Consider the following 18278-nt stretch of genomic DNA (forward strand, 5'->3'; position numbering starts at 1 on the left):
CTAGCTCTGAACTTGCATCCTTCTCTAGTTTCTCTCCTATCTCCCCTCATGCCCGCTCCAAGCTCATCTTGACCATGAGACCTACCTCCTGCTCCCTCGACCCTATTCCCACCAAACTGCTGACCATCCAACTTCCCTTCCTGGCCCCCATGTTAGCCGATATTGTTAACATTTTCCTCTCCTCATGTACTGTCCTCCTTGCCTTCAAATCTGCTGTCATCACCCCCCTCCTCAAAAAACTTACTTTTGACCCCTCTGCCCCTGAAAACTAGCACCCCATCTCCAACCTCCTTTTCCTCTCCAAAGTCATTGAACGTGTTGTCGTCTCCCAAATCCATGCCCATCTTTCCTGCAGCTCCATGTTTGAATCCCTCCGATCAGGTTTCCGTCCCTGCTACAGTACTGAAGCGGCCCTTATCAAAGTCGCAAAAGACATCCTATGTGACTGTGACCGATGTAAACTATCCCTCTCCATCTTTCTCGACCTGTCTGCAGCCTTTGACATGGTTGAGCACACTACCGTTGTTCAGCTGGGTGGGACTGCGCTAACCTGGTTCCAATTCTTATCTATCCAGTCGTGGCCAGGGAATCATCTGCAATGGATTCTCTTCCCACTTCCGCACTGTTACCTCTGGACTCCCCCAAGAATCTATCCTTGGCCCCCTCCTATTTCTCATCTACATGCAGTCCCTCAGCAACATCATCTAAAAATATAATGGGGGTTAAATTCAACCGGGCATGGGGGTCGCAGTGTGCGATTAACCCGCCCCGGTCGTTGAGATGCAGGCAGCACATGAGATCCGTGTCGCCTGCGGAGTTCCACAATTTCTGCGTGCAGCCAGCGCTACTTGCGCTGTTGAGTGGCTGCTGCACCAGCAGGGGGCTCGACATGGGACATGGCCAACACTACTTAAAAGCAGCCTGCACCTCTTAAATGGGAGGTGCACTGTCAATGCAATCGGTGGAGGAAGGCAACTGGAATGGCTGGACCTGTAAAAGAGTGTGCACCGAGGTTCTTCGATGACACACCGGAGGCCTTGGTGGAGGAGGTGTACGCACGGAGAACCTTCCGTACCCGCAGGGTGGCAGGAGACCCTCCTGACACCAGCTGCGGAGGTAGTGGGAGGAAATGGCCCTGGAGGTGAATGCCAGGAGCACTGCATCATGCTCATGGATAAAGTGCAGGAAAAAGTTCAATGGTTTGACACGAGTGGTCAAGGTGAGTGACTGCAAGTGTCAAGTGGCACATTGTACCAACTGCACCACTGCTCCATGCACAACACCCCCCACAGTCACCCACCCATGCTTTCCATCTGTACGCAACACTGCACTTTCGATGCTGCATCTCACCCTCACATAGTACCACTCTTGCAATCCACACACCCACAACTCATGGGTCACACACACTAGCAGCTATTCGACCTTGACCGGCACAATCGCCCAAACATCTTGCAGGACACCCACTGACACACTTCCCTCTGTCTTGCAGGAGAAGGTGGCGCGTAACAGCCGGCAGCAGGAAAGAATGGACAGAGGACAGGCACGTCTACACGTCCTCACCCGCATGGAGGAGACTGTGGTGGGGGTCATAGGGCGGGCCGTCGCAGGGGCTGTGGTCACTGGAGGCACCGAAGAGGAGGGTCTCTGCATACCTAATCCTCCTTTTTGTTTCCCACATCTCCCTCATCCCACAATATTTTCTGACTCGCATGCTGCAGATGGTGTCAGTGCACACGTCTTACTTGCTCCTCTCCCCGCTCCACAATTTGATCCGTCTCCCTTTGTCATTGCAGATACCCAAGAACTGAAGCCAGCACCGTCCGAGCTGGAGGAGCAAGACACTGACACACCGTCACTTGATCTGACACTTGCCTCCACTGACACTGCACGTCTTTTAGGGGCTAGGTCAGCGGAGGGATCTGCACGTGGTGAGACACCGGGTACAAATGCGCAGGAGCCGGGGCAGGGGGAATGGATATTGCAGGTGCCAGTTGCGGGAGGGCGAGGTTGCACAATAGTTCTGCTGCCGAGGAGTCAGGTGATGACTTTGATGGGCCAGATTACAGAAGGCAGAGGATGGGCAATCACACCCAAATGCTTGGTGCACTGGAAAGCCTGCCAGAAAGCCTGCGCACAAAGTCAGGGGGCATGGAGGAGGCCAACTCCAACTTGGCACAGGGCTTTGCGCAGAGCTTGGAGCCCACATGGAACGGGTGGTCACCTCCATCAGCACATCTGTGGAACCCACCATGATGCAGCGTCTGATGACCAATATCTCAGCTTCCTTTGCAGTACAAATAGATGTCGTCAAAGGTCTGCACGCTTCATTTGGAGCTCAGACTGCTGCTTTGGAAGCTCAGTCTGCTGCGTTACAGGCACAGACTGCTGCTATCATGGCTCTACATACCACAGTGGAACGGGGCCTGCCAGGGCATCACAGCAGACCAGCAATCTGTTCTCCAGCAGATCACCAGGATTGCTGCGGCATGCCCTGTGCGAGTGGCAGTGGTGCCATGGCAGTCGAACCTGCTGTCCTTTCAGGAAGACAGCATTCCTGCTCCCACCCTTGCCACTCCGCCAGTACTCTTGCTGTTGCTGTCAACCTGCCAGGCCAGACTGCTGTAGCCTATGCCAAGATGGTGCAGTCTGAAGCTGGGCCCTCCTGCTCCAGAACTGCTTGAGGTCGTCCTCCATGGCCATCTGCACACTCCTCAGTTGAAGGTCAGCAGCCTTCCACCAACCGTGCTTTAGCCACTGGGTATGCATCTCGTAGGAGCATCAGGAAAAGGAAAAGCACACGAACAACAGACACTAAGGGAATGCACAAGGGTGAATAGTGTAATGTTGAATACATGATTTCATGTGTAAGTTTATAAATTTGTATTTGAAGTCGCAGTTGGTGGTGGTTTTTATTTACGCGATGAGCTGCGGGAAGAAGTAACGTGTAATCATAAGGAGGACAATTTGATGGTCATGTGGGAAAGGAAAGGTGAGGAGTGTGGGACTGTTGATGACTTGGGAGGTGTCATTAAGGTTACTGATATTGCTCATGAATAAGGTGAGCACACAGAGCCCTGGCAGACAGGGTCTGTGCACTTTGTTGCCTCCTTGCCTTTTCCTCCACTTCCTCCTCTGTCTCCTCCTCCTCCCCTTCTTCTGCCTCTGGCTCAGGGTCTTGCCAGATAGGCGGTGCAAGGGTTGTCCTCTCATTAGGGCGAGGTTGGGCAGCATGCAACGATGAACCTTGACACCTGCTCAGCGGAGTACTACAGGGCTCCTCCAGAACAGTCCAGGCAGTGGAAGCATTGCTTTAGCTGGTCTATGGTGTGCTCGATCACGTTCTGTGTGGCCGCTTGGCTCTCATTGTAGAACTGCTCTGCACGTATGCGTGCGTTCCTGACCGGAGTCATGAGCCATTTCATGAGAGGATAATCCCTTGTCGGCCAGTAGCCAGCCTTTGACTTGCCGTGCTGATTGAAAGATGGACTGCTGCATAATGAAGGCGTCAATACTGCTGCCAGGATAGCAGGTATTGACCTGCATGATGCACTGCGTGTGGTTGCGCACCAGTTGCACGTTGAGGGAGTGGAACCCCTTTCTGTTCATAAAGATGGCTGAGTTGAGATGTGGAGCACGCATGGCTATAAGCGTGCAGTCAATGGCACCCTGCACCATAGGGAAGCCTGCAATGCGAGCAAACCCTCGTGCTCGCTCATTCTGCTTCTCTTGGTCAAGCGGGAACGTTATGAATCTGATGCGCAGCTCGTACAATGCCTCAGTGACCTCCCTTAGGCAGCAGCTGAGATGCTATCCTTGCCCTGCTCTGAGGCTGCAGTTGTGGCTGCAGCAGTTGACATATCTCCATCACAACTTCTTTTGTGAACTGCAGCCGTCGGATGTACTGATCTTTGCTCAGGCTGAGGTAAAAGAATTGGTCCCTGAAGGCCCTCATTGGATATAACCTCCTGCTCAGTGCCCTGCGCCTCCTCCTCCTCCCTCTCCTCGCAGCCTGACGTGCTCTGCGTGGCCCCTCTGCATGCTCCCAGTCATGTTCAATGCCCAGCGGGAGCCCTAGCAGGCCACTCATGGTTGCCAGAAATATTGTTCAGCACACTGTTGTAAATGCCATCAACAGTAATGCAGGACCTGCCACACCACTCTCTATATACTATTGCAACTTTCTCCAAGTATAGGCAGCTTCAACAAACACATACAAATGCATCAGCAGCCAGAAGCAATAATCCAGCAACTAACCTGTATGATCACTTTAAATAATGCTGGTGGGGAGTCCTCCAGGCCATCTAATACCTGTTCAGCTGTGCGTGGTTAAGACAGTGCGTTGAATTCCAAAATCATATCTGTCCCTTTCAATCAGAATTGCACACTGATCTAATGCATATTCTCCTTGCTTTACATGCTGCCGGTGCTCGTTATTTGCGTGTGCACAAACGCCTTTACGAAGATGGCATCCGGCGCACATCACGCTAGAAGCGTGCACGCGCATTCTGAATGCCATTTTGGGTCCTTAGGAGGCCGTGCAGCGCCTACAAAACAGGCGTGTTCAATATGAACACTGACAACACCCAGCTCTGCCTCACCACCACCTCCCTCGACCCCTCCACTGTCTCTTATTTGTCACACTGCTTGTCTGACATCCAGTACTGGATGAGCAAAAATTTCCTCCAACTAAATACTGGGAAGACCGAAGCCATTATCTTCGGTCCCCGCTACAAACTCTGTTCCCTGGCCACCGACTCCATCCCTCTCTCTGGCAACTGTTTGAGGCTGAACCAGACCGTTCGCAACCTTGGCGTCCTATTTGACCAAAATGATCTTCCAACCACGTATCCGCTCCATCACCAAGACCACTTACTTCCACTTCCATAACAACTCTTTACCTCCTTTTAATATTTCCTTCCTCTAATAATCTTCAGGATTTTAAAACCGAAGCTTGGTTTCACCTAATCACTGCATCCAGATTCACCACATCATCTTTTTTAATCTTTCCAATCTTGGTTGTATCCTGCACAATGTTGTTGCATTGCCCCCAAACTTTGGTTTCTCACTAATAGAGAAAAACAAGCAAAAGAGTGATGGTTTGATTAGCAAAAGCAATTAGACAGGACCCAGTGCTTGGACAGCAAAAGCATCTATATCAGAAGCTAGGCTTTGAAGCAACCGTACTTGGACCACAACCAAAGCTCACATAGCACCAACTATGACCAGGACCCAGGAATTTAAAAAACAGGAAATGGGCTCAGACAACACCAACAACTAGCATTTATATAGCGCCTTTAACGTAGTAAAACTTCAAGGTGCTTCACAGGAGTGTGATCAAACAAAATTTGACACCGAGCCACGTAAGGAGACATTAGGACAAGTGACCAAAAGCTTGGTCAGAGGTCGGTTTTAAGGAGCATCTTAAAAGGAGGAGAGAGGCGCAGAGAGGCGGACAGGTTTAAGAATTAAGCCAGCCAGCATTTGGAAAGGGTTTAAACAGCACAGCATCTGAACTGAGGGCTAGGATTTGGTCAACAACAAAACCTGAAGCAGCAACCAGGACTTGGACAGCACCAGCCCCTGGCGGAGGAACTGGAGCTCAGACAGCATCCAGTGTCTGGGACTCAACTCCCCCTGAACTAGTGGCCAGGATCTGGGTAATAACAGCACCTCATTCGGATTACAAGATGAGATCACAAAATACAGATGAGTAATGTCATTTTACCCATCTTACTTAGCTGATCAATCTAGAACATTCTTCAGACCCCATCATAAAATCTGTTTCTTCAATTACTAAGCTTTTGCCTCCACTACCCAGCCTATAAGTCTATTTCAAGTGTTAATTGTTTTATCTGGAGAACAATTTCCTGACATCAGCCTAAATTTGCCTTTCACCAGTTTGAACTTGTCAAATGTGCTATGGTCAAGATTTACCTCAAATTAGAGCTCTGGATATCCTTTTCTATATTGTTTAATATCTAATATACGCTCTATTAGGTCCCAAGTTAACTCCTTTCAAGGCCAAAGAGCCCAACTTTTGCCAGTCTTCATAGTACAATCTTTTGACTCAATGAATTATCTTTGTGGTTCTGCTCTGCACCATTTTCCCTGTGTCTTGGTGACCAAAACTTGACATAGCATGCAAGGTGCAAGTCTGACCAAAGCACTATACAGTTTCAGTATGACATCCTCCAACTTATACTCTACTGATTTAGCACATAATACAGTATTCTATTATCTTTGTTGATTGCTGCATCAGTGACTAGTCCTATTAAGTGCCATGTCTACTAACACTCATAGGTCTCTTTCAATTTCTTCCTTAACTAGTTCAATATGTTGCCCATTTTTCTTCCATTGTGCTTGTCTGTGTTGAACTTCATCTGCCACTGTTCTGCCCATTTACAGATTTTACCTAGCTCCTTTTGTAGGTCCTTGGCTACCTCATCAGATTCACTTGCATTCCCCCTCAGTTTAGTGTCATGTGCAAATTTGACCACCCTGCAATGTCACTGCTGTAAATTAGAAACAGTGGGGGCTCAACAATGTTCCTTGATGCACTCCACTTTGTACTTCCCATCTTTTTTTGAAATAAAGTATATTTTGAAATTTTAAAAGGTACACACAGTTCAAAGTAAATATCACAATTCTAAACCAGTACATTTCAAACCAAGAACATTACAGATCGTACACAAAGCGATCTCATTATTACAATTCAAACACAGTATTTCTTTTGACTTATGGTGTACAATACAAGGTGGGGTGGCCTTACATCAGTTATGTAACAAGTACACTCTACTTTCTATTCTTCACCATTTTTTAAAATCCCTATTCAATTCCCACTCCTTTAAGCTTATGTAGCAGTCTATTATGAGGATTTTTTCAAAGGCTTTCTGGAAGTTTAGGTACACCATGTTATAAAATATTCTAAAGCACATTTAAACTAGCATTTCCTCAAAGCAAAGAAGGATTTGGGCCAATGGTCTGATTACCTGCGCAGCACAATGACAAAGACCAGGATTCTGATAACAAAAGCAACACAAAGTCCAGAACTCTGACAGCATCATTTGCATATGACTGTGACCCTGACAGCTCTGGCTGCAGCACCATCAACATTAGGTTGAGAGCAGTTTCCAATAGCAGTGCCAGGGTCAAGCAGGGATTGAGAAGCATAAGATAGTTTGACAGGACAAGCTGAGTTAGGTAGGCTACTTGTAGAATGGGGCAAACGAAGGCAGTGTTCAGTGTAAAAGTCGAAGAGCTGGGCACGTCCCTTTATTCAGTAACAGAAATCTGTTTTATTTTTGTCGGCAAGGATGGATATACCCAGACTGAGTTATAAGCAATGTATCACTTCTAGTTTGCACTCAGGGTGGGAATGTAATGAGCAAATGGAGTTGTGATTAGTTCACAATGTGATGGTATGCAACAATAATTCCAATTTTTCAACCTCACATTTTTGACTGTGGCCCTTCATGAAGGGTGGCAAGTGATAAATATATGTATATTCTCATTCTGAACAGTAAGATAAGAGTGCTCTTTTAAAATAAAACTAAGCTAAGTATTGATGAACATTGTTGATTGACATACATTACCTTATCTTGCATTAGTTTAGTGACATTGGTTATGGTTCTATCCTTTTCCTTTAGCTGCGTTTTCAGCTGTGCAGTTTCTTTCTCCAGCATACTTATTCTTTCCATCAGTTGTTTTCGATCATATAAGGACATCTGCAGATATGCATGTTATAAAAGTTGTAATAAAATGTACTGAACACATCATTTATACGCAATAGATTTTTCAAATTATCAGGATATTTGAATGAATGATTCTCTGCAACACATGAACGTGTGTAAGGTTTACCAGTCTGCAGTCCAAGATAACAATCGTGACTAAAATCATGTTGATGTTTAACTACATAACAATAGTTGCTGCATTTCATAAAAATGATTGCACCAACGCAGACCATTCAGTCCATCATGCCTCTACCCTTTCCCCATATCCTTTTGTATTCTTTCTTTTCAAATACTTATCCAGTTCCCTTTAAATTATGCTATAGTGTGTGCCTCAACAGCCACGTAGTCAAGCATTCCATGTTCCACTAAATCTGTTTGAAAAAATATCTTCCAACTTCCCCTTTTCTCTTAGTGATAATACTGAATCTTTGCCCTTGCTATTGATTCATCACTAGTAGAAACAATCTTTCACTACCTTTTCAAAACATTTCATAACTTTGAAAACTTCTATTAGATCCTCCTTAACTTATTCTATTTCAGTGTAAAATCCACAATTTCTCAAATCTTTCTTTATAAATATAACTGCTCATTCTTGATATCATTCTAGTGAATCTTCACTGTACCCATCCAAGGTTTTACGTAAAAGTGCCCACAACTGTACGCAATACTCCACCTTCAGCCTCACCCGTGTGTTGTACAAATTCAATATTATTGTAATATTACAGCAATATTACAATGCTGCTATGCATAAAAGCCAGAATTCCATTTATGTTTTTATAGTCTTTTCTACCTTCTCGTTCACTGTTAAAGATCTATGATTCAGCTCCCCAAGATCTCTCCATTCCTCCACTCTGTTACGTCTTACCATTAGAACATACTTCAGTTTCACTGTTATTTTTCCCAAAACATACTACTGCATACTCTGCTAAACTGTCTAAGTGCTTCTGCAATCTTCATCATTTCTCCTCACAATTTGGTATCTTCAGCAAACTTTTCTAGTTGCAAAAGTTTGGGAGTTATTCTTACAAATTCCAGTCAGAGTGACCATTCTTCTTGCCAATGAAGTGCAGGAGAAGACTATAAGTTTCTTTAATTATTCAGTGGCCCATAATGCTTTGGCTCACCATTGCATAAAATACAGTTTTGAAGCAAGGTGTGTCAGATCACTAGCAATACTACACCATATGGGTACATTTTTGACTATTATTGATAAACATTATATGAAAATAATATTTTGGATGTATGCAATTTGAAGGAAGGTAATGAATGCAGAGTGAACTCACCAGCAGTGGAATGAATTTGGATGGATGATCTGTGATAAAGGTTATTGATAGGGAGAATAATAGTGTGAGAGAGCCCTCCTGAGTTGATGGAAAAGATTCAGAGGTTGAATCACAAACCACAGCACAGGTAAGAGTGATATGAGAGGAAACAAGATAGCCGTTGCTATAATGAAAGACTTTTGATGATAACTTGTTTAGAGGCAAATAGTGCCTGACTTCATCAAAGGCTTTGAAGATATCCAAGACAATGACAAATGATTCGCCAAAGTGCTCAAGATAATATTCCAGGGGCGTACAATATAATAACGAGATCACCTGCGGAAAGGCAGTACTAAAAACTATACTGGTTATTGTGTTAACCGTAGCTCAATGGTGGCACTCTCGCATCTGAGTCAGCAGATTGTTGGCTCAAGTCTCGCTCCAGAGACTTGAGCACAAAATCCAGGCTGACACTCCAGTACTGATGGAGTGCTACAATGTCAGAGGTGCCGTCTTTCAGATGAGACGTTAAACCGAGGCCTTGTCTGCCCCCTCATTTGGAAGTAAAAGGTTCCAGGATACTATTTCGAAGAACAGAAGGGAAGTTCTCCTTGGTGTCCTGGCCAATATTTAGCCCTCAACCAACATCACCAAAAAACAGATTATCTGATCTTGATCACATTACTGTTTATGGAACCTTGCTGTGTACAAATTGCAACTGTAATTAAACTTCAAAAGTATTTCATTTGCTGTAAAGCACTTTGGGATGACCTGAGGTCATGAAAGGCACTATATAAATGCAAGTCTTTCTTTCTTTAGGGCACCACTTTCAAGATGATAAATAATTTGAGAGTTAATAGCAACTTTCATAACTTTGGAAAGCACATATATAACAGCAACATAGTAATAGTTGGAAGAGTAAGAGGGAACACCATTCTGAGGGATGTGGTGAACAGGAGCAAATTTCCAAGAAGAAGGGAAGACACATTTGCAGATACTGATGAGACAGCATAGAACAGGAATAAGTTTGAAGGCAAACATCTTAAGGACAATTGAACGCAATATTGCTAATAAGTCAGGATATGAAGAGAATTTCATCTTACTTTAATTGAGGTATCTTTGGCAGAAAGATCATGTTTTTCTCCACCAAAGTGAATTTTCTTTGATAGTCCCAACTTCTGTACTTTAACAGCATCAAAATGTATGGTCAATGATTTTGCTTCTGGTATGGACATGGCAATACCAGTTATACCAGTAAAAACTGGAGGTTCTTTAGTCGGTGTATCAGGTCCTGAGGCTGCACTGTTGTGTTTCAGGTTACCAGTTGGTCGCATTGCTTCTACTTTCACCCTGGACACTTTAGATTTGATGTCAGACATTTGTCCACTAACAGCCCAGATGATATGAAGCAGCAATGTCTTTTTTTTTTGTTTATTCCTAGTTTGCAAGAGAATCAGGACAATGGTCAATAAAAATAAGCACCATAATGGTCAAGTTTTAAGTAGACATTTCTTGCTTAACTAGTTATAAAGTTTTGTTCTGTATTTAACATATTGATTGCTTTGATTAGACAATACACACACTTGTTGCAAAATGGACGATTGGGGTGACTAGTGCTTCAGTAATTAAGTTTTGTCCTTTCATCCAGAAGGGCATGTTTTACCAATTTTCAGTTCCGGTGTGGTAGCTAAGCAGTTCGCCATGGGAACACGCAGAAGTTAAAATTAGTCGGATAAGTCCTGCTCTGCAAAGCTATACCACTTGTCTGCTGCCCACTGAGCTGACATGCTTGTCTACCCGCTTAAAGGAGGTAGTACGCTAGCCAAGCCTCAAAGTGGGAAAAAAGAGTTAAACAAATAAATAAATGTTATTTTCTTTGTAAGAAAGCTTTTGATATTATTTGCATCACTGAGAATTAACGAACTTAAAGAAACACCCCCGTGCCCAAATTTGCTGAGCTCCTTCCATGATGATATGTCATGTTGGGATGAAATTTCTTGGGTACCAACAGCTCTCCAGTATCTTATCCAAGAAGCAAGAAGATGATGCCATGATAGTTACCACACATAATGTGTATTCCTCTTATGTTTGTATATGGTAAGAATGGTTGCACCTTCAAGATTCAAAGGAACTACATTATCTATTGAGTTTCACCAAAAAAAAACAAATGTAGGTGTACAACTAGCACACATATTCATTCCATCAGGACCAGACGTTTTTCCATTCTTCATCATCCTGATGGCCTTGTTAGTTTCTTCAATCAAGGAGGGGGATGTTTCTGCATTATATTTGTTGAACCAATCCTGTTGTCTTTTCTTGAAAAAGTCAGCAGTGTCAGCTGGAGTGTAATACATGTTGTCACAAAAAATTATCCACTCAGTCTTGTATATCCTATCATTGTACAATGACACAATTAATTAGGTACCAAGGGTTTATAAACATATGGAAAAGAGGACTAGGAAACACCATGTAGCCTGTTCCATTCAGACATGGTGTTGCCAATGTGCACCAATCAAGCCGCAGTCATACAAACTCCCAGGAGAGGTGAAAACATTCTGTTAAATTTCCCTCTGACCCCTGAAAGCAATCAAGCAAGCTCCAGGAGACTATCATAACTGCCAACGCTAATCATTGCTAGCCCCATCTACCTTCTATGATTCAAGATTTATTCTACTCATAGGAACTCGTCTGGCTTCCTTTTGAAGACCTGTAGCAAATCCATACTCACCGCAAGTTCTGGCAATCTGTTCCAGAAGTCAATGATTCTCTGTGAATAGAAGTACTGCCTAGTGTTGAACCTAACTCTTTGTTTTCTTCTTTTGTCCTGATGCCCCTTAGTCCTTCTTTATCCGGCTCAAATATCCTATCCATCCAAACAGGACCTATTCCTTTCATAATTTTGAAGATCTCAATTATATCCCCATAAGTCTATGTTTCTCTAGTGAAACAGGTCACAGATCCCTGGGCCTGAACTGACAACTAAGTGTCCTAAGGCTCAGTATCAATCTGGTGGCCCGCCTCTGGATTTTTGCCAGGGCCTCGATATCCCTCAACATACGTGGGGACAGAACTGGGCACAGTTCCCAAGATGGGGGCCATACCAGTGTCTTATAAAGGGCAGGTATTGTATTTCTGGTTATATATTTCACCGTTTTGGCTATACGTCCTAATACCCTATTTGTCTTCTCTACAGCCTCATGACACTGGTCATGGACCGTCAGAGTTTTATAACCAGTCCCGTGTCTGTTCCACAGTCTCTAGAACCCAGCATGGCATGTGCCTGAAATTATCATGATTATTCAAATGCATCACTCTACATTTACAACAACAATCTGCAATTATATAGCTCCTTTAATGTAGAAAAAATGTCCCAAGGCACTTCACAGACGCATAAGGAAAAAATGAATGCTGAACCAAAGAAGGAGATATTAGGAGGGGTAACCAAAAGCTTGCTCAAAGATATGGGTCAGGAGGGTCTTGGAGGAGGACAGGGAGGTGAAAAGATGGAGGGGTTCAGGGGGAATTCCATTGCCTGAGGCCTAGGCAACTAAAGGCACAGCCACCAATGGCAAAGGGATGCACAGGGAAAATGTAGTCTCTTTGAACAAGAGGCATTAGGGAACTGGGAGCCAATATAGGTCAGTGAGGACAGGGGTGATGGGTGAGTGGATTTTGGTGCTGGATAGGCAACAGAGTTTTGGATGAGCTGATGTTTAGCATGAAGCTGAAGGATAGTAGGCTGGCCAGAGAGTATTGAAATAGTCAAGTCTGGAGCTGACAAAGGCATGAATGAGGATTTCAGCAGCAGATGGGCTGAGGCAGGGGTGGGGCAGGCAATGTTATAGAGGTGTAAGTAGGCGGTCACAGTTATCGACATTGTAGGACCTATGCTTCAATCACCCAATGTATCTAAATCAGCCTGCAATCTATTTACTTTGTACAAAGTCGTAACTCCAACATACACATTTGTGTCATTGGCAAATTGAAGGATTGGACTGCCAATGCCATCATCCAAATCATTGATAAAGATGGTGAACAGCAATGGTCTTAACATGGATATCTGGCAGGGCTCCACTAGTAACCAACCCCATGCAAAGCTGCTACCATTAAGAAGTACCCTCTGCCTACGTGAATAAAGCCAATTTGCAATCCAGCGTAAAATTTGACCACGGAACTCAAAACTTACTTAACAACCTTTTGTACAACACTTTTTTGAAGGTTTTTTGGAAATCCAAATAACAATGTCTACCCAGTCTACAATTGTAGACCAAGTTTGTGATTTCTTCAAAAACTCAACTAAGTTAGTGAGAGATGGCCTCTGCTTCCAAAAACCATGTTGAAAATCCCAAATAACTACTGCTCTTTCCAAACGCTCATACAGCACTCCTCGGGTAATTCCTTCAAGCAACTTTCCAATAACTGACGTCAAACTCACTGCCCTATGTGGTCTTTGATCTCTCACTGACTCCTAACATAACTAAAAAAGTTTTGCTATTACTGCCACATCTATCAATGAATGTAGATGGAACCAACACATCTAATATTTATGGTGAAAGATTATGCTCATGATGACATTTTCTGAGAAATCCAGTCATTTCACTTTGATCAATTCTTCTGAGTCAGGTAAAGTTGACTGTGAAACTCACACTTTGACATTGCCCATGACAATAACAGAGTCTACTGCAAGAGTTTTAGCTATATTATCCTCAAGATCACTATGAAACTGTTTCTTTGTCATACCGTGATTGGTCATAATTAGTGCACAGACACCGATAATAACAAATAGCTTACTTTGTAACAGCATCCCATTTTCATGAGGTACTCATTTATACATTTTGGCACACTCTCAACCTTTGCAAAAGTTTGTTATAGGTTGAAAAATCCATATTGATGATGCAAAGTTCCTTGGTAACCACCAAGCCAGAGGAATAAGCATCCAGTTCCAACTTGTATCAGATGTACATCATCAATCAACCTGACTTCAATCATTTCAGCAATGTTCACACTATATCAATTGATTTGTGTGTTAATCAGTACCATCTTTTACTCAGAGCTAGAGTCTTCTTAATGATCCTAAAGTGTTTTGATGTTCAATGATGCAACAGTTAGGTGCTGTTTCTAAATCCAACATCAAGTGGCCAGCTACATGATGGATTATCTTTGCGCATAGCCACAACTCTCAGTACCCACTGCGTCACTAGGCTGTATTTCCCAGTATATTTAATCAGGGTGTTAATGTGTCAAATGTGTTAATTTCTTTTTTATTTCTTAATATACCTGTATAGGTGTCAGCCTTAGCTCAGTGATAGCACTTTCACCTCTGGGTCAGAAGGTTTTGGGTTCATGCCTCACTCCAGAGACTTGAGCACATAATCTAGACTAACATTTGAGTGCAGTGCTGAAGGAGTGCTTCACTGTAGGTAGTGTCATCCTTCAGATGAGACATTTGCTACATTTCCTTACAATTACAACAGTGACTACATTTTAAAATACTTCTGTTGGCTGTAAAGTACTTTAGGATGCCCTGAGGTTGTGAAAGGCGCTATATAAATACAAGTTCTTTCTTTATGTGCACCATAAAGGATACCTGATATGCACCAAAATATGGCTGACTTCAATTCAATTTTTTGTCTCACTGACCAGTGTTAAGTTGCATATGTGTTTTGCTATGCAACTACAAATTCGAACTACAAGTTTATCTAAATTATATTCTTCACACAATTAACTTGACTACAGTAAAAAGTTCAAATCTCTTCAGAGATAGAAAAATATGTTCTTCCATTTTCTTCATCCAAACAATAAATAGTCATAGATAATGCCCCGCTGCTACTTTTTCACCAAACTAATCTAGTTTTCAGCATAAATGCAACACCAAATGAGAGTGTGGACCCACGCAATATGAATGAAGTTGAGGCAACAATAATATTATTGGCACAAGTCCATTCCTTGCGTCCCTCACCACGCCCCATAGACGGATGCGCGCGCCCTCGCGCGGAGGCAAATCTCGTGCACAGTGCTCTCCACTCACATCGGAAACTTGTTTCGGACAAAATGTGAAGCAGATAGTGTAAAAATCCAGGTGAGAACGAAGCAGCGTGGCTTTAATGTCATAACGATGTTAGATTATTCTTACAGTATGACAACTAAAAGTTATAAGAATCTGAATATATAAGAAAGAAAAAACGAAAGTTGGAAATTAGAAATAAACAGAAAATTCTGGAAATGCACAATGTTTGAAAGGGGGTTTAACATTCGCAGTGACTATTGACAACGATACGGCACTAAACGCATCCTTTAACACTTCGGTAGAGACCCGCCCTCAAACTGAGTTAAAAGTTCCGTTGAAGGGTCTCTCAAAGCGTTTTACTTGAGCAGGTGTATATTTTGAGAACTTTCTACAAATTTGTTTTATTTTACCTGGAAGGTAGACTTTTCCCCCCTTAAATAGAACTACTAATTGGAGTTTCTTTGTGCTCCCGGCCCATTCCCGCACTGAGCTCCTCTGGCAGACTCACAACGGTGCGGTTGCCTAGTTACGTGGACGCCGGCCTTGCTGCACTGCGGCGCCGGCCCGCAGAGCGCGCGAGGGAGGGAAACTAAATACTGCGACACGAAAACTGCCTTCGCCACCAATCGACCGCCGGCCCGGAACACCCGCCCACTTCCTGCGCGCCGATTGGACAACTGCCGTCCTTTCGCGCGCCGACTCTTACGTTGCTGGAGCGAACGAGCCCGTTGATTGGCGATTAGGGATGTCAACCACAAAAAGTAGTTGCCCCTCCCGTCCCTGCTCTATCGGGTGGGTGTTATGACTCATGGTCGCTGGAGGCGTTGTGGGGGAATGGCTGGAACCGGGCTACAGCACGAGGAAGATGCGGCTCTTTTAAAATTATTATAGGAGCAACAATGCGACTTTAAAGGAGTGCATTGTGGCGGCGGTCTGTAGCCGGCATATCTACTGCAGCACGAACAGGAAAGACGAGGAGAAATCCAGTGAGTGGTTTCCCTTTAGCCGCTGCTTTAAGTCACTTTGTCGCCGAGGTGAAGGGTAGAGTATCTCCTGGGCAAACACTGGCTGCACTGAACAAATAGTTTTGAGTGAATTAGGGTGTACAGTACAAGGTCCAATTCCACATTACACCCACCGCTCTAAGCAAGGAGTCCCAGTAAAACCGCAGCAATCTAGACTTTTGGTTTCAATCCTATTGTCAGATTGTCGGCGCTCCTGTGAGGTCCCGCCAGTCGAGTCCCCAGTGTCTAGTTCTAGTCTACTGGTCGCAGCTCGGGTTAGTGTAAACATGACAACGGGAGCGTCTTATGCTTTCATCCCATATATTTGTAGAACTCCAAAATATATTTGTGTGAGTCATAGCTTGTGAATTTTTAAGACCACCTTAACAATGCATAATTATTGTTAAAAAACACGAGTTTAAAATGGGATCAAAGTGTGCGTGTGGTCCTCGAATAAGGAAAAATACAGTTTCAGGTTTGAGAACAACACGAAAATCACCTGATCCCCTTTTTAACACTTGGCCCCGTTTACAACAAAATTGCAATCTAATCTTCAAATGCATGGAAACTCTACTTATAATGTAGCATGAAAGTACACTGAAATATATTTTAATTCATTCTCGGGATGTGGGTGTTGCTGGCAAGGTGAAGGGCAGGGAGCCTCCTGGTCAATTATTGGCCGCACTGAACAAATAGTTTGAGTAGTGAGTAGTGGTTTGATACAGCCGAGTGGCTTACCAGGCCAAGTCAGAGGGCAATTAAGAGTCAACCACACTAGTGTGGGACTGGAGTAACGTATAAGCCAGACCGGGAAAGGACGGCAGGTTTCCTCTCCTAAAAGACATTAGTGAACCAGTTGGGTTTTTATGATGATCCGACAACTTCTTGGTCACTTTTACTGATGATTATTTCCAGATTTTTAAACTGAATTCAACTTCTCAAACTGCCATGGTGGGATTTGAACTTGTGTTCTCCAGATTATTAGTGCAGGCCTCTGGATTACTACTAGTCCAGTGGTTAGTATATAATGTCATGCAGTATGCTAAAATTTATAATTCTAATTTTAAACTATCACTTAGGCTATAATAACTTATTCAATTTTCTGTTGCTAATTTAACACATCATAGTAGTTTGAGTTTTATAAATAGAGGTAATGATAGCCAAGCACTGGTGAGACCACAGACTACTATATGTGGTTTTTGGGACATATTAGAGAAAGGACATTAAAGCCATAGAGAATATACAAAGTAGAATGACCAGGATGATGCCAGGGATGGGAAAATATAGTTATGAGGAAAGACTTGAGATACAGGAACTTTCACTGGAGCAGAGAAGGGTTAGAGGAGATTGAAGCAGTTTACAAAATGATGACTGTTCATAGAGTGAATAGTGAAATACCAATTCCCCTGGTTAGGGAGTCAATTTAAAATCATCAGTAAGAATGAGGAGAGTGATCAGGAGAAATTTATTTAGAGTTTGAGAGAGTAGAATGCTTTGCCACAGGGAGTAGTTGAGGCAGAGATTATTGAATCGTTTAAGGGAAAAGTGGATACATATTTGAAGCAGAGGAAGATAGTAGGCTATGGGGAGAGGGCAGGGCACTGGGATTAGTTGTGGATTTCTCTAGTAAAGAACCAGCACACACAAAATGGGCTGAATGGCCTCCTGTGCATTAAATGTCTATGGTTAAACATATTTTGGAGCTCTGTGTATATGGCCAATGGCAATATAAACTACTGTGGCTGCAAGAAAAGTCCGTGTTTAATAGTCTAGTCACAGAAAACAAACAATGGTAGGAGGCTTATTGTGCTGTTAATATATTTAAAGTATCTAAATATTGGTAACACTTTTAAAATTAATATGAAGATTGCTATAAATATGATTTATGTAAATGAAAATTATAATCCCAACAGTAGGTTTTGAACTTTGGATCACAATTTAAAACTCCAATGCTTTATCAGCTTTCTTGTCCAGATACTAATAATCCACTCACAGAGCAACACAGGCTAGGTAGACAGGTTAGTAATTCCCCAGGGGTCAGTGCTGGGACCATTGCTTTTCTTGATATGTATTAATGACTTGGACTTGGGTGTACAGGGCACAATTTCCAAATTTGCAAATGTGCAAAACTTAGAAGGGTAGTAAACAGTGAGGAGGATAGTGATAGACTTCAAGAGGATATAGACAGGCTGGTGGCATGGGCAGACATGCGGCAGATGAAATCTAACATAGAAAAATGCGAAGTGATACATTTTGGTAGGAAGAACGAGGAGAG

At 43.3% G+C, this 18278-nt stretch overlaps 2 protein-coding genes across 6 annotated transcripts in view; one reads left to right on the top strand and one right to left on the bottom strand.

Moving 5' to 3' along the window:
* Positions 1–15502, bottom strand: part of LOC137324594 (uncharacterized protein PF3D7_1120000-like) — a 25475-nt gene extending 9973 nt beyond the window's left edge. The window contains exons 1-3 of the mRNA XM_067989063.1: positions 15410–15502; positions 10096–10429; positions 7593–7724 (exon numbers count right to left, since the gene is read on the bottom strand). Coding sequence (XP_067845164.1) covers positions 7593–7724; positions 10096–10371 — 408 coding nt within the window. The 5' untranslated portion in view covers positions 10372–10429; positions 15410–15502. The remainder of the gene's footprint in view (positions 1–7592; positions 7725–10095; positions 10430–15409) is intronic.
* Positions 15503–15785: 283 nt separating this feature from the next.
* Positions 15786–18278, top strand: part of sanbr (SANT and BTB domain regulator of CSR) — a 91711-nt gene continuing 89218 nt past the window's right edge. For all 5 annotated transcript variants that reach the window (XR_010963552.1, XM_067988337.1, XM_067988339.1 and 2 more), the window contains exon 1: positions 15786–15985. The gene's annotated coding sequence lies outside the window, so the exon portion shown is untranslated. The remainder of the gene's footprint in view (positions 15986–18278) is intronic.

This window comes from Heptranchias perlo, chromosome 8 (genome assembly GCF_035084215.1).
Source record: "Heptranchias perlo isolate sHepPer1 chromosome 8, sHepPer1.hap1, whole genome shotgun sequence".
Taxonomy (NCBI): domain Eukaryota; kingdom Metazoa; phylum Chordata; class Chondrichthyes; order Hexanchiformes; family Hexanchidae; genus Heptranchias; species Heptranchias perlo.